Source organism: Echiichthys vipera, assembly GCF_963691815.1.
Source record: "Echiichthys vipera genome assembly, chromosome: 6".
Classification (NCBI taxonomy): Eukaryota; Metazoa; Chordata; class Actinopteri; order Perciformes; family Trachinidae; genus Echiichthys; species Echiichthys vipera.
Window position 1 is genome coordinate 9,083,784 of NC_139831.1, and position 24,211 is coordinate 9,107,994.

The 24,211-nt window shown below is 41.3% G+C and overlaps 1 protein-coding gene across 1 annotated transcript in view; it reads right to left on the reverse strand.

Moving 5' to 3' along the window:
* Window positions 1-1,783: 1,783 nt before the first annotated feature.
* The window catches only part of drp2 (dystrophin related protein 2), a 65,822-nt gene continuing 43,394 nt past the window's right edge, over window positions 1,784-24,211 (reverse strand). The window contains exons 13-23 of the mRNA XM_083915589.1: window positions 23,874-24,031; window positions 20,186-20,352; window positions 18,699-18,810; window positions 17,773-17,909; window positions 15,902-15,967; window positions 10,321-10,386; window positions 7,710-7,856; window positions 5,270-5,522; window positions 2,579-2,696; window positions 2,368-2,454; window positions 1,784-1,917 (exon numbers count right to left, since the gene is read on the reverse strand). Of these exons, the coding sequence (XP_083771715.1) occupies window positions 1,898-1,917; window positions 2,368-2,454; window positions 2,579-2,696; window positions 5,270-5,522; window positions 7,710-7,856; window positions 10,321-10,386; window positions 15,902-15,967; window positions 17,773-17,909; window positions 18,699-18,810; window positions 20,186-20,352; window positions 23,874-24,031 (1,331 nt within the window). The 3' untranslated portion in view covers window positions 1,784-1,897. The remainder of the gene's footprint in view (window positions 1,918-2,367; window positions 2,455-2,578; window positions 2,697-5,269; window positions 5,523-7,709; window positions 7,857-10,320; window positions 10,387-15,901; window positions 15,968-17,772; window positions 17,910-18,698; window positions 18,811-20,185; window positions 20,353-23,873; window positions 24,032-24,211) is intronic.

The following is a 24,211-nucleotide window of genomic DNA, read 5'->3' on the forward strand; positions in this document are numbered from 1 at the left end:
CAGCTTACTTGTTTCAGGCATCCTCACCTCCTGCTTCTGGAGATTTTGCTGTGGCAGGCACATCAAAGTGGATCTCTCCCACCAGCCCTCAAGCAATAAATGGATTGTTTTTTCCCCCCTACCTTGTTTCTCAGATCTTTAGTCCCTCCAAGCACCCCCAGCATCACGGGCTCACTCATAAAAGCCCTATTTAACTGGTTTCAACGTATGGATGATCATGCGCTGTGATCCACACTTTTTCCATTCTTCCTGTTACCCTAACTCACCACCGGCCCGTCCAGGGACGAGGCACAGTGGCATACAAACACACACTCTTGATGCACAAACACACACACACACACACTCCTTCCCTGAATGTAAAAAAACAAAAAAAGGCTTACTCTTGCGTGACATGAATTCAGTTTGGTTTTAAGGCATTCACTGACTGTGCTATGTTTAGAACAGAATACACCCTATGACCCTGAAACGATGAGGGCGACGCCATTTCAACCACTTGTCTCTTTGTAAATCTTAAAGCAATTAAGTACGCATTAGCAAGGGGAAATGAGGCATGTGGAATCAATAGCTAGTGTTCTTTTACAAATCTACATGAAGAAGAGGGATTATTGAAGATGATGTCAGTGTAGGGCCATATTATGGTGGTCAGCCTTGTTCCCCCCCTGTAGAGTCTGGAATTGTCCTAACAGAGAGAGAGAGAAAGCGCTTTAGCCTTGCAGCTCTATCGCCCGGAGCTCCATCTTTCGCATTCTCTGCACACAGCAGGAGAACACCCAGATCCCATAGTGGATGCCTGCATGCTGATATTTATCGGCAGGAATTTCCTCAACAAAACACAATTTCAGCCACAATACAAAATGGCTCAAAAATGAGAGCCTGTCAAAATCCCGGGAGCCAAAGAGATGAAATGGATCTCCATTTACATGGAACTGTCTGTATTTTTAGTGATGCAGTACTGTATGGCACATAATGATCATGCAGGAAGCCATTTGTGCACATAAGGGAAGGATGCATTAGAAATAGGGAGTGTGGATGTAGCAGCATACGTGCACGCACGCGTGTGTGTGTGTGTGTGTACGATAAGTGCAAGTGGTTCTGTATGAGCGTAAAGGGCTCACTTAGGAGAGGCGAGCAATGAGAGCGACAAGCAGTTTGAGAGGATTAGAGGAACACAGTGTGTGCAAACAGAGGCGCTGTGCTAGCGGGCACTTTGGCTGTCTTAAATAAATCATGGATTTAACAGATGATGTGTCACTCTCACAAAGTAAATAAGCACATTGTGGGTGCTGTCAAACGCAGCCAAATGAACTGCAGTCAGCCCAGCCCTGATCTAGTTACTCTAGCAAGCTTCAACGCAGCATCTCCTTTCAAAACACAAAAATAACAACCATGATAACACATTCAAGGAGAAAACAAAACCCACTGAAGATACAGGCATTCTGACAAAAACAAGGGGATATTCTTCTTATTCCTTTTTGCATTTTTTCTCCTCATGGAAGGTCCGACTTGTGCTGTGGACATACAGTATAAAGCTTCACACCTCCGAATGACTACACAGATACTGGTAAGCACAGTGTCTTGGCTGAGCATGTACCTTTACTTTAGTCTCTCCCTGACCTGCTGCTAACATTAGTTCCCTTTGGCACGTTATCATGGTGTCAGGCTGCGCCACTGACAAAGTCCGGCCAAAAGGATATCGGCGTGAGCCTTTAGCAGTTTGCATTAAAAAAAGGCTTTTAGTGCACAGATTCCAGTAGAGGGTTAGCTCTGGGTATCATAGCTGCTGCAGTGGTCACAAGGCCGGGTGTACTGTGGCCTGACCTCAGCCGTACGGAGCTCCTCCCTCTGCTATCAGACGTCCTTTCAGGATTTCACTCTGCTCCTTTAGTCTCACTCGGGGTTAGATGTGTGAGGTGGTGCCTGAAATTAGGAAACAGAAGAAGAGAGAGAAAAAAAAAACTTTTCAACTTTAGGAACGCATGCACAAGGCTGAGAAAATGTTATTGGTTATAACTGAGGAGGCTATAATTATGATAATCCCTTTCTTTGTTGAAGTTACAGGCTTTGGACTGCCCAGCAAATTGAGTTTTAAATGCGACGGGACAGTTTGAAAAGTGTGTGACAGTGACAGGCTCTTTCTCTCTTTCTTTCTATCAGAGATGCTGTCTCTGTTTCTCTTTATCTTACTCCTCCACCCTGCCATTTAACACCCCCCCACACACACACACACACGCACACACACTATCGACCCACAGCAGTACATATTTGCTCCCCTCTCCATCTCTCACTCTCCCACAGGTAATGGAAGAGCAAAGAGTCTGTCTCTGAAGCGTGGGCTGCAACAGTCCTCGTAGCTGTAGCAGAACTCACCCGGTTCTGAAGGGAAGACGTTTCTCAGCTGCTCTATGACCTCCTGAAGCTGCAGCACTGTATCCTGTTCGTGCTCCATATCATCTCCTGAAAGACACACACACAAAGGAGGTTAGACCTCTGTAAATGGCTATGCAGGGGATAGGAGAGGAGGATGCATTGTTTTATATTCAACATGCATGCGTCCTAGGCATGGCTGCACATAGCTGACCTGCTGCTTCAGTGTCAGTAGTCTCTCTGCTGGCCGGCTCCCCGTGGTGACCCCCTCCAGACACAGGAGAAGACAGGGTTGACGGCTCTGATCCGTTGGCCTCGGAGTCATCTTTAGGCTGATTTTAGGAAAGACTGATTATCCTTCAATCCTATTAACTGCTCATATCCATCATGTTTCAGGCTACAGAGACATTTAGCCTTTCACATGGTAATGAACGTGATGTATAATGGAACTCAGCCAGCAGCCCTCCACTGGCATCTTTAAGTATGTATGAATATAAAGGCAATTTTGCCCGACAGCTGTTACACAACACACATCAGGCTACTGTGATTTGTGCTGTGATAGACAGATTAAAATGTGGTGGATTGTACTGCACACAGCAGCATTGCAGACAGAAGTGAGGTGAAGGTCCCAAATCACAATCAAAGATGTATAATCTAACTTTTAAGGATATTTCAGGAAGTATCACATATATGCAACCCACCATTTCAGTAACACTGCAGCAATACTCAGGAGGTGAGTAAGTTCAGTTGTAGTTGCAGTGAAACCGGGGTGTCTGTAGAGATTGGTAGGAATTCATACATAAACTTCCACAGGCTACAAAGACAAGATTTACTGATTTCATCTTTTGAGGAAGTGAAAGTATGATATTAGTCCTGGGAGAAAAGGAAATGAATAGGTTTCTTTTGTTTGTTTTTTTACACAGGAATGTGTACCTCCTCCAACTACTTTTGTTTCTCTTTACTCTCAATTTCCCAAGTCTTTAACCTGAAGAAGCTTGCTGTCCCTCCTCCTCTCCCTCGTCACTCAATCCCTTTGCTTTCTCTTTAGTCAGTGACCTGGATGCACAATTTACATCTGTACTCCCACGGCTAACAATTTGCATTTTCTTATTATAGCAACCCCGTGTGTATCAGCTCCCACTCCCTATCCATCTCTTTCTCACACCTTTCTTTTAGACTGCATTAAATCCTTTTGTATTATACTCTGAGTGTCTTAAGGTGCATTCCCTTTCTTAACTCTTTCTACACTGCACTTTAATTTATTCCCACTACCGGTATTTCCATTTTGCCATAGTAGCAAAGTTCAGAGCAGTTGTCATTTTGCATATTTTTTCACATGTCCCTTATTTGCCTTATTATACTTGAAGAATGTATGTGAAGCACTGTGATGCATACAAATGTTGAAAACCATGGTACTTGAGTCTGTGTCTGCTTGTGTCCTTTATCAAGCTGCAGCTGCAGTTCAGTTATATAGTTGATGCAGTTAACCAGAGCAGATGCTGTTGAAGGCTGACACATAACTATAGGGATCAAATTTTTGACCTTCAGTGTTTATCAGACAGAAGCTGAGGGGCCCAGACAGCAAATGCCCTGTCACCTTTAATGGCCCTACCAGAGGATCTTAAGCAGTAATCAGGTAATCATGTAACATCTTAAAATCAAGGGCAGCAAGGAGTTGAGTAATATGGTTGCTTCTCTTAGAACGTATTAAAAGTCTGGCAGCAGAGTTTTGGATGAATTTGATTTTTACAAATTAATAAAGATAAGAATAAAGCCTCTGTTTCAACATTATGAGATAAGGTTCGCAGATGAGACTATAGAGTGTTAACACAGCTAGTGCTGCGGCCAGAAGGGGTAATTATAATTATTTCTGATTTGAAATCGTTCAACTGCAGGACGTTTTTGGACATTCAGATCTTAATTTCAGCAAGGCGGGACATAATTAAGGGCACATTGATGCCAGGCTTTATCAGGACATACAGTACAGCTGCGTATCGTATGCGTAGTATTGAAAATTGATATTATATTTACACATGAGAACCCAACTAAAGAGAGGAGCACAAGAGGAGAAGGTAATAACTCGAGTTTGAGAAAAAAGCACTAAGATGCTCTGGATGCTATGTTTCACAAACTGTAAGCTGCTCAGATAAAGTATCCACTTCTAACACTGTTCATTTGAGGACGGAATACTACTTCGAAATAACCGAATTGCTATTCTAAAACCTGTATTTCTTCTTTTCTATCTCACGCACAGTATGTTTTGGGGGATTATTATTAGTGCAGAAGTAAATTTACTGGCAATTATTACAGGCAAAACATACTTAAAGTATCAAAAGTACTTAGTATAATGATTTGCTACTTTGAGAGAATTATATTGATATATATATTATACTATTTTATCACTATTAGTGGTATATTAATATCGGCAGCATGCTACGGTTGTAGCTGGTCAAGTTTGCACTCATTTTAAACATATAATGCTAAATTGATCAATCTTTAGTAAACTATAGTAACACTTTAATTCATTCCTACAAACAATCTCACAATTCAACTTTATGAAGAATAAAGTTTTTAATAATAATTTAAAAATTAATTATGAATCAATATTTAATCAATAATAAATTAAACAACTAACCGAACCAATTGCCCAAACTATAATTTAGAGGATGATGACATGTTATATATGTAAAATGTAATGTAATCTACAAAGTAACTAGTGACTATATCTGTAAAATAAATGGAGTGGAGTAAAAAGTAGAATACTTCTCTCTAAAAATGTAGTGGATTAGAAGTAGAAATACTCACTGCACGTACAATAAAAATGTACTAAGTACATGTATATTTTTATACTCCTGCTCAACGCTCTCAGTGACACCCCACCACCACGCCTCTCATGGAGGTGTACCTGTAGCAGAAGCTCCCTGAGCCGGCAAAGCTGGGACTCAAGCTGTTTGTTGTGGTCCTCCAGGATCTGCATACGGGTCTCCAGGCGCGTCTTGTGTTGCCGAAGGACCCGTGCCTCGGCCAGGAGCTCCTCATCCTGCTGCCCTTCCTCTGTTGGTGAACCTGGACCGCCCTCTCCAGCCTCAGTCAGCATGGGAACTGATGCCGCCTCCTCATGCTTCCACTTGAGCCTCCTGTACTCGCTCTGCAGCACCCTGAGGACCCATGGTGGAGGACAGATGGAGGGAAAACAGTCAGGCATGCAAAACACGTAAGAGACTACTAATGTATTGTTGATATTGTACCACATGGAGAGCAATCATCTTCATTTTGAACATAAGCTGTAATAAATCACTGTCATCTATCTCCTCAGTGTGTGACACTTGGGGTGTCAATTGATTATGCGCTGTGCTGTGAAGCATAGCAAATCTAAAAAGCTGCAAATATTAGAGTGTCATCACGTCCAAATGTCCAGTCCAGTAGACAAACTCCTATCTTTTGTTGACTATGACTTTACTTTCATTTTTTGTGATCCCACAGACTCCACTGAGTGTAAAAACTAACACATTTTCCCTCTTTAAATTGTTCTTTTGCTTATCTTCTGACCTTGCCCAATATGTCGAAAAGTACTGAACTGGTAACACCTTGGGAAAAGGCATGAAGTACAAAGTTGATGTGTGTTAAGAATGTGTTTTTTAGGGTTAAGGTGTTTGATTCTCGTATTGATGCATCTCTCAGGTATGAGTCACGTGAGAGCCACAGCAGAGGATATAAACTAAGCTACAGCAGCAACTATAATCATAAACGAGGATAACACTGCAGAGTCATAACTGAACTGGGTCAAGGTCTCAGACACCCAAAGGGCACAAGTGTGTGTGTGCGTGTGTGTGCGTGCGTGCTTGGGTGCGTGCGTGCGTGTGTGCGTGTGTGTGTGTGTGTGTCTTAGTGGCTCGATGTCGTTGTGTTTGGGAAAAGGTCACAAATTGAAGATGAGAGAAAATTATTCATATGAATCATTCGCATAAATGTTGCCTCTGGTAACCAATTAAGTGGTTAGGAGAGATGCATTTGCTTCATTTATGGAAAATGCTGGAGCCTCTTAACAACTAGGACACAATGAATTCATATTCAAGCATTAACATCTTATCCCATAGGTTGCAGAGATGCTTTACACCAGTCAGTCCTTAATGGACTCTTCCTCTTCCTGTCTCTTCTGCAGGACACCAATAAACTGTGCAGTGTTTCCATGTTATCAACACATTATTTTACAGGCTTTACTGTCGGGTACGCACACTGAAAATACTTATTTTTTTAAGGCTGTTCAATAAGATTTAGAGCGTGAACATATTTACTCTCTGCAGAAGGTCTGCAAATGGCAGCAGACATATTGAAGGGAGTATAATGCCTCTGGATAAACACCCATATGAGTGTTATTATGCTTCTGGGGAGGTTTACTGATGAAAATCACTCATAAACCAAACATTTACATTGCTGCTCCATGCCATATGCCCAACCTTGAAGGTAAGGTTTGGATATATTGAAGTGGGGTTGTATGAGGTACTTATCCGTAGTCTACAGTAGATGGCACACCCCTGGTTTGGAGAAGCAGGCAAGAGTACTGACAAGGCTCACCTAAAAGTAACAGTTTAAGTTTAAGTGTACGCCATATTTACAATATTTTCAACTCTTTACCTTGCAGCACTACATTTTCTCAACTGTAAAACTTCCATATTCCAGCACACAGGTGCTACTGCGCTTCACACTGTATTACGCCACGGATCAGCAGTTTATGAAATAAAGAAATACAAGAATAATTGACGATGAAAAGCTGGTCACTGTGGAGACAAGAGGATCCCTTTTTGAGCTGGACTATACAGACGATGAACTTTAGCACAAGATGACTTAACAGGCGCAAGAGAGAGGGAGGAGAAACTTCTGTCTGAAGGCAAGGTAAAGCTGTGAAGATACTTTAAATATAGCGTACACTTAAACTGATTTTGAGGTGGTCCTTTTTTAGTCGGCTTAAGGACGTTTTTGCTACTCGTCCACAACAGGACATTGTTGGAAAACTGGGGGCGTGCCGTTCATCATCTCCTGTAGATAATACACCCACTGTGGAAAAGTATCTCATACATCCCAAACTGATAAGAGCCGAACTATTCCTTTAATCTAAACCTCTTTCTACTGTACAACCAAATTCAACAAATGTCTCAATGCTTACAAAAAATGGCAAGAATGACTGATGTGATGGAGTTTGTGTATTGCGGTGTACAATATGCAGGTTCAGATGGATTTTTTGTGTGTGGAAAAAAACATGCAGTAAAGACCACCACCTCAACAAATAGGGAAAAGAACGTAGTTCCAGACTTAAAGCACCATTTCCTAAAAGCGTGTGTACAGACCTGTTCTCATTCTCCAGGCGGGCCAGGGTGCATTGGAGCTGATCTTTGTCCTGGTGCTCCAGGTGGGCCAGCAGCATGTACTGTCCGCAGGGTGAGTCATGGTCCAGGGCTGGGCTGGAGTGACGCAGGAGGTACTGATCTTCATCCCTGAGTCCCCCACACAGGAGACAGCACACTGAGCCACCAGCAAACAGCCACCAGCAGCACCAAGCAGAGCCAAGGACGGCATGGGAGAGCACACAGGCCAAAGCAAGGCAAGGCAAGCAGCACGAGGAAAGGTGTTACAGGACAAGACACAAGACTGGAAAGAATGGGATGGGTCCTATGACAAGAGACAATGTGCCGGGTTCACGGTCCAAATACTAAATGTCTTATAAGCCAAGTTTAGCTCACCACAAGATTAAAAACCCACTCACATTTATTAAAAATGGACAGTGGATCTTAAGCTACAGCAAAATATATTACCCAAATAATAAAACACTTTATTGTAGATGGATAAGAGAACTTAATGTGCAGATCTATGACAGCAGACCCACGGCTGTAAAACAATAAAAGCATCTGTGAATGTTCGGCAATTATTTTAATGGAAAGACAGCTGTTTGTCAATTTATATGTTGTGATAATGCTTTGGGCTACAAAGCAAACTACTTTATTGAGCCAAAGTTAAAAGCAAGTTACAGGCTTGCATTGTACAAAGAGGTATCTATAGGCCTACTGGTTATGTCTGGACTCTAGAGATTGCCAGATTGTCTACCTTAGTATCAGTACACCTCTCCTACCGTAAGATATGTTAACCCTTTAATGCAATGTATGCTTTTTTTTATAACAAAATATCTCAGCATTTTATATTATAGATAAATGTATTCCCTCTGGATTTAATCCCATTCCAGGTTTTCAATTACCTCTTATTGAAAGTTGAGTTTTTATCCCAATTTCCCATAAGGGTGTCACAAATGACTCACAGGTATGGATCTTTCCTACTTTTGTCATTCACCACTCACCCACATTAATTTACAGACAATTTACAGACAATTTTACATTTGATGTAAGTATATTTTTACCTTGCAAAACGGTATTTTATTAAAATATTACAGCTATTATAACCAAATGAACCTATTTGAAAGTCTGGTTACATTAGCTTGCCAACATTACTGTAGTTGTAGATGACATCATGACAAAGTTGTCTCCCTATAATAAAATAGAACGTATATTTGCAAGTTGAATAAGTATATTATAAAAATACATATTTCAAACTTTAAATAATGTTGGTGTGTAAAAAACTAAAATCATGGACATAATATATTTTATGATTAAGAAAAAACATCTATGATTGGATTATTTTTTACCCACTGACTGGAGCCAGAAGACTTATTTTCAGGTTTGTTACCTGGCAAAGAGCAAAATGTGTTCTCAGAGCAATGCACACAGGTGGAGGGTGAAGGCTGCGCACACACACAGGGCAGCATGATTCAGGACAGAAAACAGTATGACGCCAGCCAAACACCAGCTGGAGGCACAGATAGCACAGCAGCATGTTCAGAGCCATGCAGCAGGAAAAACAGAGAGGCGCTGACAGCCAGTAGGACGGATTCGCAGAATAAGAACAAGAAGATACCAGGGCACGGGAGCGGGAAACAGCACCGCTTCACATAAACGGGTAGAAGTGTCATGCATACAAACACTCTCCGGCATCGAACAGACACAGATGCAAATACTATATGTGCATTGTACACTGATGTATACACTTTTTTTGTGACAACGCTCAAGATATACTCAAGATTCATGCACATGGCAACAAAGACATTGAAAGCAGGCTCGAGAGGCACGGATGTCAGTAGTAAAAAGGGTTGCACTGCTGAAAAGAATTGTGGTTTTATCTAAAAACTAGCTTTTATTGTGGTGTCAATCAAAGCCTTCTCTCAGAGCGCTCACACATAAGTCGCATCTGAAAAAAAGTAATGAGCACACTTCACAATACACCCACACGCATGGATACACACCTGAAGCCCTAAAAGACCACATAACACTTTACAAAGAGCTGCTGGGCATGCAACCTTGACTTTAAAGTGCATTAGAAAAAAAAGTTAAACTATCTCAGAGGAGGAAACGGTTGATAGCTGATGTCAACTAAATAAGACATGGACACACAAATACAACCCTAAGTATTCTGTCCACCTGGTACTTTCCACAATGAGGATTCACCTTGTTGGCTGCCTCATTCACAAACATCCATATTCCTCTCACTCCTGTGACCTCGCCACTACCCCGCCAGCTTTCTACAAACACACATGCCTCTCTCTCCTCAGTGGGGTTTTGTGTATATCAACCCAAAGCCACACACTTTAATCACAGCAGGCATGTGCATGATGAAGTGGGACTGTGTGCACACCGCGGGTCATTTTCATTATGTGGCTGATTATTCGTGTCATGTTATCCAATCTTTCCCTAACAGTCGAGCACAAGCTTGAGCACACACATAGAAACACAGAAACAATCAGTGCATCAAGAGGAAGGACCGCACACAGACAAACAGCACACGCACATATAAACCCCATGAAAGGCTGTGGTTGTGATGAGGGGGGAGGCAGTGTGGGGGTGGCAGCATACTCACAGACTTTCATCAGGAGACAGGCTATCTGTGAAGAATGAACAATTCTGGCTTTCCATTTCCGCCAATCTATAGATACACACACGCAAACAAACAAGCACATACAGGACAGCATGTATTAACATATGTGAGACACACAAAAGAAAAATACAGGAGAGTGGAAGAGTCAGAGAAAATACAGCTTGATATTATCACACACTGGGGAGATACACTTCTTCAAAGACAAGTCAAAACAAATAATCAGTACAGTTTAGCGCTTGTGTACAGTAATAAGGCCCATGTCCTTTAAGCATTATAGACTACAACTGAACAGCAAGCTGTGGACAAACAGCTTCCTGATGAGACTGCAGAGAGGCAGAAATTGTACTTGCCAGAGAGCACCAGCTATAAAAGTGTACAGGAGGAGGGAGGGTCAAAATCGTATGAAATACTTTGCATACTGTGTGTACTGTCCATCAACATGCAAGCAATAAAAGGGAAAATATGTGCTGCTATTCAGCACCACGGAGAGCAACTGTGCAAGATGTGTATGGGTGTGCGCGTGTGAGAGCCTGTGTGGCTTTTCAGAACCAAGGACAGCTCCTGTAGTTCTGCATTATGTCCTGCTGACTGTCAGTGGACAGCTGCACTGTGCATGCTGCTCTGTAAGCTGTTCCACTACTAAGACAAAAACAAATGCTGCAATAGGGAAAAATGTTCTAAATGATTTAAAGTTACATGGATTACATTGTTTTTAGGTTAGATGGCATAAAAAAAAATCACATCACTGACTAAAATTAACAAAATGGTAAATGCGATGAGTAGCTGTGGTTTATCCAATAATCGCAGGGCTGATGGTTTAATCCCAGACTTCCTGTCCACATCTCAAAGTGTCCTTGAGCAAAACACTGAACCACAATAGCTCCCAGTGCTTAGGCTTGCCGCCATTGGTGTGAGTGTGCGTGTCAATGAGAGGAAAATTGTAAAGCACTTTACATAAATAGTCTTTTTACCAAAAGAAAGAGTGAGAAATTGAATGAATACAACATTTGGAATGGCTTTGGCAATCGCAGCATATATGCTGCACATTATAGAGCATAGCGGATTTATTAAAAAAAAGGATGTTAAGTAAACAAAAGCAGTCAACCACTTAAGCTATTCCTGGGTTATTAAAATATTTAGTTTGGCCTCTGACTCTCTCTTTAATTGCACAAGTACTTTTCTGTATAGGAGTTTGCATCTCGCTCATTTGGGTGTGCATATAATATTAATATTTGGCTAATACACCAATAATCCATTAACATACTAGTATACAGTATGAGAACTTGTATTTCTTAACAAAGTAAAGTGTAACAAAACAATTAGTCGTATATTTTTGTGTATGTGTGTTTCTAATCTGACCATGTCATCATTTACCACAAATTAATTGAAAAAGCATGCATCCCTATCCATGTTTGAACTACTATCTCGCTTCCTCTTGACTGAAAAACCTTACCCCTCAATGCCCCCTGCTGTCAGATACCCTTTTGAAAGGAAATTAAGGAGGATATGATCTAAAGAAGATGCAGGTCATTAATCACAAACCGCTGCAGTCCTCTGAATGTCACATGTTAATGATATGTAAGTGTTAGAGGATCAAAGGATGTCGTTTCTCCTTCAAGGTAATTAACCAGTGGTTCAGCAGAGAACCAACCCACTGATGCAAATGTGCGAGGAGCCTTGTGACTGCCCACATACATACATACAAACACACACACACACACGTGCGCTACGTGAACAAGGTCTTAAATCTACACTGCGGCATCCCTGGTTCACATAAACACTCAACACACTCCATGCTGCTTCATCTGATGAAGGAGCGGGGGACAGGAGGAGGCATATGAGTGATGTAGAGGCTGACGGGGGACATCCACATCCCATCCTATTTCTCTCCAGAGTCCGATGACACCATAACACTGAGGATTTTAGGATTTATCCATGTCCTGTTCATGGAGGACCAGGCCTGTGAACCTGACCGCTCGTAATTCAACCTGCGACACAGTTCATCGGAAAGCCTGGGTCTCAGTCACGGACGACAGCAAATATAAAGGGAAAGGGCAGAAAGTAATAAGAAAAAGTAGCGTACGTGGTAGTGTGTGTGGGTGTCGTGTGGATACTTGTGTGTTTAGCCTCCTGTATGAATTTAAATGGATATGAAAGGAAATGAGAAATGGTAGAGAGAGAGAGAGAGAGAGGGAGGGAGCGAGGCTAAGAGAGGAGAAATCCTGACAGAGTTCTAAGAGGTTTTTTATTATCTTCCTCTCATCCATCCTCTATAAGATGTCGAAGCAGCGCTGATGATGAAAGGAGTGAACTCTACTCCTGCATCGATATGGGGGGGGGGGGGCAGAGAGCGAGAGAAGGAGGGAGAGATGGGGAGGAAGAGACAGAGGATGTCATAGTGTTTGACATGCCTGCAAAAGTTTTTTTTTCTAACCCCGAATATCAAATATTTTATCTCCCACATTATTTCCATGAATTAACACGTACACCCCTCACTGGATGAAGGGCACTTTGACGCAGACACACACACACACACACACACACACACACACACACACACACACACACACACACACACACACACACACACACACACACACACACACACACACACACACACACACACACACACACACACACACACACACACACACACACACACACACACACACACACACACACACACACACACACACAAACACACACACACACACACACACACACACACACACACACACACACACACACACACACACACACACACACACACACACACACACACACACACACACGTACGCCTACACACACCCGTCTAATATGTCAACCCAAGGGGAAGAATTTCAGACACTAACCTGCCAGTGATGACATCCAGTATTTTGATATTACCTTGACTTCCCATTAGTGTTAAAAATTAGTGAGGAGTTACGATTTCTACAGGGGATACATTCAAATAATTAAATATCTCCCTTTATATCCTATGATAACTGACAAGTAGAGAGCGAGAGAGAGACTTTTGACATTTACGCCACATTGTAAAAGTTTTCCGTTCTATCATCATGTACTTCAGTACAAACTGATAAAACTAAAACAATAAAATCCCAGGCATCGTTAGCAGCTCCATCAAATCATTTACATAAAACCATTTCCCTTCAAAGAGAAAGTGAGAGAGCAGAAGTGCACTTCCTCCTACAATGAAATCACATTTCTGATTTCAAAGAGCTAAATGACCTCTCAAAACTGAAAATATTCCTGGAAGTAGGAGACCAGGCATGAGTATCAACACGCCACAGATGAGGCTTTGCTGGTCGTTCCTCACTGCAGACTCGAGATTCTAAACTTTGAAACTCTCTCCCACTGGATTTAAGATCTGTGGACACTTTTAAAAAGCAGCTTGAGACTTATTTGTTTAGAGTTGGTATTGTTTCTGTTTTTTTTGGAGGTCTTTTATGTTTAAGCTTGTCGTCTGCTCTTGGTGTCTGTTATTTTTGTCTTTTATTTGCTATTATTTTGCCTTGTGTTGTGAAGCACTCTGTGTTCCCTGCTCTTGAGAGGTGCTACATAAATAAACAGTATCATTATTATCATTGATATTATTATCTACTGTCCCTCTCTATGCAACATTGTGAATGAATGCTTGATATCACAATATAACTCTATACAAACATGTACAGATTATTCACTCATTCACAAGCAGGTTCAAAGGATAAATCTGATGAAATTCTACATTTTTCTTGCTGTCAAGAAATAACAAATGTTGTCAAGCAGCGCCTGCTTATACATGTTTCTGTGCCATTAGAGCTCCATTGTTGTCCAAAGGTGTTACAAAGCACATCAATGAGCCACACTGTTGCACTGGTGGACATGTTTCTCCATCATTGAGATGATTAATCCAACAAACACAATCCTGCTGCAAAAAAAAACAACTCACTAGCGCACCAGACAATTAGTCCCAAACAAAGTCCCTATTTACTTCTCATTTGCTAAAAGCGACGGTGGCCAGCAGTGAATAACGAAAGTATATATTCATGATCCATTTTTGAACATTTAGTAGTAAAGAATGGGCTTGAGGCTGAGAGCCACAGACAAAGGGTTTTTCTCACAGACTCAAAGACATAATTTAAAATACTATCGCAGTGCCTTTTAGTTTAAAATGGTTCATAAAGACATATAATCATTACGAGAACACAACAATGTTGTATTGGCAAGCATTAATTATCTGTTTCTTCACCAGTAACAGATGCTTCATATGAGCAGTGAGTCCTAACTATCAAAGCAAACCGTTAATTGATAACATAGTGCTGGTAAAAGATAGGAATGCTATCATTTGGGACAAAGCGCAGCCCAGTGATCATAGGTTATCGAACTTTACTCATTTATTCTCATGCAGAAAAAAGATGGTAGAGGAAAAGAGGACGGCTTCCTGACATGCAAAATGATGGGATGCTTGTAATGAGTAAAGTTGCTAAGATACGGTAAAGATAGTTGACACTTGTGGGTGTTTTTCTGGTGTTTTCTCAGTAGGTCAAGCAAGGCAATGTGTCTCGTTTATTTTAGTGAAAGCTTTTGGCAGCTACAGTTTTATGCTGGTGAAGGTATTTTAGCTGTTTGAAGCAAATTGTTCTCTAATGAACAACGGATGGGTAAATGTAGAAGGATGTAACATAAAACATATAAAGGAATGGTGAAGAAGAAAGAGCTGGAGAGGGAGAAATAAATGTGTGGGTGAGAGACAATAGAAGACAGGGATCAAAGATAAGAATAACAAAGAAAAAAGGCAAACAGAGGACAGGAGGAACAGGAAAAAAGGGAGAGATAAGAGGGGTAAAGAGGACAATTGTACTTGCTCTCTTGTTGGTGTGTGCTCCCTTTGTTTTGGCAGGGTCTAAAGCAGTAATACACAATGACACACACAGTACCATACATACTGCAGGCTCAGTGGAAGTGTGTGTGTGTGTGTGTGTGTGTGTGTGTGTGTGTGTGTGTGTGTGTGTGTGTGTGTGTGTGTAAGTGTGTGTGTGTGTGTGTGTGTGTGTGTGTGTGTGTGTGTGTGTGTGTGTGTGTGTGTGTGTGTGTGTGTGTGTGTGTGTGTGTGTGGTCAGCTCTGCAGCACTGTGGGCTGAGCTGCCAGGAGTGTGAGAGTCCAGTGCTGAGCCCCTGTTTATAACCCGTCAGACAGACACTAATCCACACCAACAGCTCCCAGGTGACCAGTGGGCTCACTGCCCTAGCAAGTGACAAGCCGCTAGGCACGCTGAACCCCACTGACCTACACACACACGACCACAAACTGCTCTGCTTATGTGTGCCAGCATGCGGCCGTGTGGAGAGTAAGAGGGAAGGAAACTGCTGGGCAGTACAGTCTCTACCTAGGCTTGTGTACAGTGCACAACACAGCCAATCAATACTTCAATCAGTGTGTGGTGAAGATTTAAGGGTGAGGGAGCAGAGAAGAGGTGGACGCAGGGGTGGAGTGGACATAAAGAAGAAAAAAGGTTGATTTGGAGGGAGGAAAGTGAGATACTGCATTGTAGTGATTTGATGTATAGCACAGTGGGCCACGTACCTGCTGGCATAATGTTCAATCCTGCTGTGTGTGTCTGCATGGGGTAGTTTGGGTGAGGAGCACGGCCTGGGAACAACAGAAGGCAAACGTCAATACTTCACCAAGGCATCGCTAACACTCTTACTACGACCACATGCTCTAGATCTCCTCGTCTCAGTTGTCCTGGCACTGGTTTGAGCTCTGAGATCTCTTCATCCTTATTCTATTTGCTGTTCAACAAAAGAGAGATGTTCTCTTCTTTGATTGTTTCATTTTAAGGAGACCCTACAGGCAAAAACATGCTTTTTTTATGCACTAGTCAATTTAGAGATTTTGTGCTACTTTGCTTCATGTCTTCTTTCAGACTAGTGAAAAGGAAACATTTATTTTACTATGCTTTGTCTGTTTGTGTCTGCAGATTTCTCCTCAATTCACCACAATGTTGCGTTAGGGAATGCCCCTATTCACTTGTAGTGTTTCAAAATGCATGAATTTCACAATACATATCTTTAAAGGTTGTTTTCTCAATATTAGTTTTTTTTTTCACTCTGAGACAGAAATCTCCACTTCAGCAGCACTTACATACAACAGACTTTCCAGTTTTATTCCTATCTATAATCCAAAGGTTTTACACGAGGGTTTGTTCATATATCATTCATGAACTGCTTTATACATTTTATTCCTAAAAACACAGAGAAAATACATTTATAGCTGTTGGAAATATCTTCTGATTTATGGAGTGATAAAAAGAGATCCTCCCAATCACCCAATCATTTGACTCTAATATGTCAACAAAATGAAACAAGAATTGTTTATTAGCACATATTTCATAAGATAATACCTTATTTGCATATTCAGAGATTTCAGAAAACTTTTATGGTGATATCTATTAGTCACACGTTTCACCTGTAGTGTCTCCCCTTAAGACTTTTTAATGTAGAGGTAAAGCTATCCAACATTTCACAAGGAGAGAGCAAAGATTTGAGAAACATTTCCTGTTGCAGATTTTTATTTCTTCCTTATCTTGTTTATAACATTGCAGCCTCTCAGATTTATCTCCAAGCTCCCTCGAGGGGTCCGCAGACTGGAAAGCACCGTCGTAAACTACCCCACGGGGGTGTATAAAAAAAGTTCAAATCAGCTCCATTTCAACCAGTTACAACATGAAAATAATGCTTATAAATGAATGCATCAGTAGTAATTACAATAGTATAATAGGCAGTAAGTATAATATGTATGAATATATGTATAAAATATAATATATATTAATATATTATATCAGGGATCACTCTGCATAATTAGTGTGTGTACTTGTAATACATAAGTTGATGTGGCTTGGAGTCTAGTCTCTAATGTTTGAGGTCATAAAAAGGTGAGCCCAACAGTGACAGAATCAGCCAAAACATCGACCCATAGCCATGTTAAATCTTCCTGGGTACTGCCGTAGCCCTAAGCTATGCTTTTTGATGATCTCATTGATGTTAGTCTCATTGCTCTTGTTTTTCCCTTTGGGTGAGACTCGCTCATGTGAACAGAGCATCTGAGCCAGACTGAGATCACCGGAATAACATTATATTAATTCTGAACACAGAGTCGCCCCTCGAACCCATCTCAGAGTGCCCAAAAACTGTCAGAGCAAGATAATTAGCCTACAATAACATGACTTCGAATGGGTGATAGAGAGATGATAGATAACAGGAAGTCAGAGAGATGTGTGTGTGTGTGTGTGTGTGTGTGTGTGTGTGTGTGTGTGTGTGTGTGTGTGTGTGTGTGTGTGTGCATGTGCGTGTGCGTGTGCGTGTGCGTGCGTGCGTGTGTGCGTGCGTGCGTGCGTGCGTGCGTGCGTGCGTGCGTGCGTGCGTGCGTGCGTGTGTGTTTGTTGGGTGACTCACGTCTCTGAGCTCTCAGCTTCCAGCACAGATTGCACCGGCAGGTAACCTCTCTGCGGGTGCTTGGTGAAGTACTGCTTTGACCTGAACTTATTCTTCAGAGTCTTGGCAAAGTCCCTCATCTTCTCTCCCGAAGTCGTCTAGAGTCGTGATTTAGGAGGCGAGGGGGTTGGTGAGGTGGAGGAGGGGGTGAGAGATGGCGGTGATGGAAAAGGGTCGGAGACAAATTACAACACTTAAGAATTCATGAAAATGTTGCTTTCTCTAAAATGACCTCATCTGGAATGCTTCCACTCTCTCTCTCAGCACTGGGTGGTCTGATTTTGATGTTAGATGACATCAACTTATTCCTCCATCTGCTTTGTCATCGTTTCTGCTTCTCCTTCCATCATTTTCTTTCTGGCTCTCTTGTTTCCTCTCTCTCTCTCTCTCTATCATAGTATCTATGGGTGTTGTGAAAAACTATAGCTAGCTAATGAAAAATATTGTACAGTGAAAAGAAAATCATTGTAGAGATGGCCTTTTGCCACATTTTACAGCCCAGAACTGATTAGAGATTAAATATGGCTTCATCTAAGTCCACTCCAGCTCTCCGGCTACAGCTTCTCCTTTGGAATTAACTCGACTTCGGAGGCTGTGTGTGCAATCGCTTTACACTCTGGTTTCATTAGGGTTTAGTGCACAATGTGTGCTCCAAATAGCACTTTACTGTATGTGTGCACCATGTGAGCCTGTGGAGTGGCACTCAATCTCTGCATACTATAGATCTGGATGAAGCAGTGTAAGAATACCTAACGCACATTTAGAGATGGGGCTAATCCAAGTCTGGCAGCAGGAATAAGGAGATAGTATTTTTTGTTTGCAGTTTTATATGTCCATGGAGCCTTGAATTTGCATTCTGTTAAAGTACAAGATAATGTTTTTCTTACTGGCGTGTAGTACTCCATGATGGGGTAGTGCAGCTTCTTTCCCTTGGTAGTGCGGCCGGTTAGAAAACATGTCTGACAGATGTCCACATTGAACTGCTTCAGACTGCGATACCTGTCAAGATCAATATAACAGAGGCTGAACTGATGCAGGAGAAGTGAGCAGAGTGGTTTGTGTGTGTGTGTGTGTGTGTGTGTGTGTGTGTGTGTGTGTGTGTGTGTGTGTGTGTGTGTGTGTGTGTGTGTGTGTGTGTGTGTGTGTAAAGGTAATAAATGTATCTTAGGTAATACATTATGTATTGCCACTACTCAGCTATGTACTTTCTGATCGATGTATAACTTGCAAAAAAGAAAATATACATTATGTTATTATATTAATATTAAGCACACAGATAAATTATTTTCTGTGCCAGATTTTATGAAAATGTCGACTAGTGCTTAACAGAAATAGCATCTGCACACTATAATCTGTACAAAATTCATTTTGGAGGCAAGCTCTCTATCAGGGACTTTTAAGAATTGCAGTGAGTGTCTGCTTCTCTTATTATTATTATCATTATCATCATACATCGTATCTTAGTTCCAGCATCTCCAAAAAGCCTTTATCTAGTGAGTAGAGATTCTTATGCATCCCTATCAGCAAAGCACTTATTCTTATACCTGCTGCCACTATTAAAATTGACTCATGTGCTTCTCCTTCCGACTTTATAAAATCCCCCACAAGTAATATTCTTGTCCTTCTTATTGACAAGTTACTATTACAGTGCAAACTGTATTTTTAAAACAACTTTTTTTGCATTCATATTATTTACAGAACTGCTAAACGACCCAGATGTCTATTACATTTGAAGGATGTTGTTGTAATATTACACACCTTCATAAAGAATCTATACAATTGTATTCTTCCTCACATGTGATTTTGTTTTTTGAATGTGTATATGAGGAGCTCTTTTAAACCAAAACGCTATAAATCCATTTTAATAGTTTTCAGGAAAATTACATTTTTACCTAGACCCACACATTTGGTTAATATTCAATGTATCTTGTCAAAACGGTTCATGGCTCAGTCTGGACATGTTGAACGGTCGGACAAAACAAAAAACTCTCCCGCTTCAGAGCGCCGCCATGTTGGATCCCATAGACCGCTCACTGAATTCTGATAAGTCGAGAGGACGTATTGCATTTAGGCTAAAAATAGGTTTGCCGCTGGTCGACGTTTGGAAAGGAACTGCATCTTGCGGACCATTTTAAACAAGGAAATATAGCGATTTGGCATGAAACATTGAGGAAGCAGTGAAAAGGTTCTGTATACAGCAAAGTGGCATGACAAACTCATTTTTTTTAAATTTGGCTTTTATCTCGTATTGGAAAAAGAGCTCTTCATATGTTCCTCATTATGTTTTTTTTCTTTTCTTTTTTATGTGATGTTGCAATAGCCCAATGTGATTACTCTTATGTTATGTCCAGTGGGCTTGTTATGCTATGCCAACCTGAAGCCCTTGATGGGACACTGTTTGCAGATGTAGCATTTGGCCTGATGCTTGGTCGATTCTGCAGCAGCCACACGGTGGAGGACAGGCAGCCAAACCATCGATTGAGGCTCCAGGCTCATCCACTCCAGGAAGTGAGACACCTCAATGGCAGGTTTCCCTGGGGCCTGGAAAAGTAAGGTGGGTGGGAGGGAGGAAAGAAGTGCAGGAGTCTGTAAACAATCCAAATATAGAGCAACAGCAGGGCGGGTGCACAAAGTAATGAGGAGAAGGTCTGCTTCCTCTCCAAAGGTGGTCTAGCGGTGAGGTATGGGTAATCAAAGAGAATACAAAAGAGGAGGAAAAGAGATGTACTACACTGAGGAGTGTATTTTGCTTTTATGCAACAGCCTATTTATGCATTCTAAGCGTTTTCTTTTTTATTGCGTTTAACTGTATATTGTGTTCAGTCATTTGTAGTATGTGATTGTTGTATTTGTCTGTTTATATTGTTTATGTGTATGGCTGTAACAATATTCATGCTCCCCTCTTGGCCAAATGACATTTTAATCTCAATGAGACTTTTATTTAGCCTGTTATGGTCAGACTCATTTACAAATGCGAATTAGTCTGGAACCTCCCAGTGCATTTTATATTTGAAAAGGGTGTTATTACCGGGGCAGATCTAAATGCCTCTCTACGCAAAAGACCTATAACCAATCAAAGCAACGAATAACACAACACATGCAAGTTGGGGCGTTTTTTTGGTCTGTTTTGAAGCAGGAAACAAATGGCTGCCATGTAACAATAACTTTCTCAGATTATAGCTAAACAGTACACTAAAATGAGTTCCCTAAAAATACTTTAGGCAAGAAATAGGAAATACAGTTACGAAATGTTGATTCATATTTGATCAGCACTGTTTTATTTGCTGAATTGCGCTGGACGGAGAATGACAGTTACATTCTAACTACATGCAAGCACAACACTTCTGCCAGACATCATCTTAAACCCGCTCCACATGAGATAAGCGGTTGTGATTGGCCGGCCAGATCTGAAGCAATCTCTGAACCCATCGGCTGTATATCAGACAAATTAGCTTTATCCTCTGAGGGCAACGGCTAATAATTTGGGCTTTACGATTTATCCGGCGGTCATTGTTTATGGTCCGATTTGCAATTTGAGAGGCAACGAGGACAATGTCTCTATAAACAGATATCTGTATATGAATGCAGATAAAGTTGCTGGAAATGTAGCTGAATGCAAGAGGGGCCAGGCAAACCTGCCAGAGCAAATGAAACATAAGCTCGGCAGCTTTGTCTGGTTCCCAGGCTACATATGTACAGTATATATACTACATATGGTATATATATATATATATATATATATATATATATATATATATATATATATATATATATATATATATATATAGTAGACATAACTTCTGTTTCTGTGTGTATACTGTATGTGTGCTTGTGTGTCTGCATGCAGTCCATCTCTGCTCCAGACACCTTGTTGAGGATTCCAGAAAGTGGGATAAAAAGGAAGTCAACCTAATAAAAGAATGACTCGCCAAGCGCTAAAAATCTGTGATGTGCTAAATTCTCATTAAGTCTGCATCAGAGATGCATTAAGAGGTTGATTTCCCCTGGGGCTTCCTCCACCGCTCAAGCAGAGTAGCATAATAAATGTGTGTGTGTGTGTGTGTGTGTGTGTGTGTGTGTGTGTGTGTGTGTGTGTGTGTGTGTGTGTGTGTGTGTGTGTACGCACTGATCGCACAGACTGTGAGGTGTACAGAGGTATCTAGTCTCCCGGGGATAAAGGAGCTCCTCTCTGCTAGCAAAGTAGCCAGCTCCACGTGGGAGGTCAAATAGCAGTTCCTAGGATACCAAACACCTGGAACAGATACTGACTATGCTGTGCACAGCACCGCATCTCAAAGCAGCATTATGAGCAGATGATGGGATGGTTTAAACATCAGTGGAAAAGTAGTCAGAGTCATAAAAATTCAGCTATCTATTAAAAAAACAAAACTGTGCGTTTGTGAAGCAAGAATCAACCTACAATCACAAAGTAAACAAATACTTACTGAATGTTGAATTTGACTCACTAACCTCTGCACATATTGTTATGTATAACTCTGCATATGCTCTGCCCCGTGTCTATCCATCTTAGTCTAAAAGTCAACGTTTATGAGAGGTGGTTGCAACATCTCCACAAAATGACTCTCACTCATTTGCAAGCAAACTGATGAACGGGCAGATGGGTCACCCCCCAATTCGCATTACATGGATATTTCATCTACAACTAAACGCCCTGACAGGGAGCAAATGGAGACAGGAATTGATTTTAATCAGCCGTAACTGATACAGCGAACATGGACCAGAATAGAGTTTGTATAATTAGGATCGGCCTCAAAAATGAGCGAACTAAAAGGCTTCACAGAGACCACCTTCCAAAACAGCCGTGGTCTGCTCCTGAAAACTCCCTAATTATCCAAGTGTCCCAAATTGAATGTAACAAGGTAAAGTTCCTGCAACCTGAGCCAAACGTACAACTTCAGACACACTCAGAACAAGCGAAGGAGGGAATGATAAATGAATGCATGCTTTGAACATGTCTCCTCATTAGCTACTGCTCCGTACACGACTGGACTCTGTGGCCTTGCTTCATCATTAAACTTGGATTTCACTTATAGTGCGTGAATGGTTTGAAACATGCATTCTCTACCACCGCCTGTATTCCATGTGCATTAAAAGCAAAGCAATGCAATATTAATGTGAGGTAATGTTTGTGTGATGCAGTCGGGGCTTCTTTAGATAAAATAATTATAACCTCTCTATTTCCTCTGAAGTAAAGTCGGACTCTGCGGATGTTAGTAAAACACAACAGGCTTCACGTAGCAGTGTTTGATTTTGCCATGATTTTTTCAAGTTTCAGGCCTTAAAATTGTGTTTCTGTATTTGTAATTCTGTCACAATTCTGTTCTGTTGAATGTTTCTGATAAATTCTCCTACTTTGTTATCTAAATCAGATATTTAAAACCCTCTTGGGTCAAAGGGAAAATGCCTCGTCACAAAGATGAAAACAGGGCTGTCTTTCTAAACTCATAAAAATTTGACTTTCTGTAGATATGTGGTTCTCAAAGGATAGCCGCTTTACAAATATATGGTGATGATGATGATGACCATGACGACGACGAAGACGAAGACGACGACGACGACGACGACGACGACGACGACGACGACAACGACGACGAAGATGACGATGATCAACAAGTAAAGCCTAATATTATTGCTGCAATAATATTAATCCAGGATCCATCCATCCAGACAGGGAACTTTTACTGCACAATTTGTGCAATGATACTTACATACTTTTACTTAGGTACAGTATGGCAGCACTTGTACTTTTAGTGAGGTCTTTTCACAGTGTGGTATTAGTACTTAAGTAAAGGATCTGAATACTTCTAGTACCACTGGCCTTGGATTTCATTAAGTTGGACTAACAGGGAATCTGAGCTACAAAAATCTATAAGCAGTTAAATCTTGGGATTGAAATAAGACTACATCAACACCATAACGGTGCTAATCTGATCAAAGGAGGTAAGGTGAACTCACAACCTATTCCGCATGAATTATTTAGTAGTATTTATGTGTGCATCTATCTGTGAATGTGTTTAGCAGACGGTAACTCTGTCTCTCACCACGCGGAAACAGCTGCGGACGCTGGGCTCCACGTTGCTGCCCCCGAAAGCAGCGACTTCACCCAGCTGGCGGGGGATCTGGATGGCTTCATGGAGGAGCAGGCTGAGGTGACGCTGGTCTGTCAAACCTCCAGGACCAGACACCTGACGGAATAAATCTGCAACCACCAGAAAATACATGAAGAAATGTATCAATTATGCAGTAACAAAAACTGATTCTACACCTGTGTGTAAAAGCATTCATTTTGCACTGCTTTTGTATGCATGAAAAAAACAGTTTTATCTTAACGTCTGCATACATTTCTCCTGCACATCTACGTCTGATGATATAGAGTGTT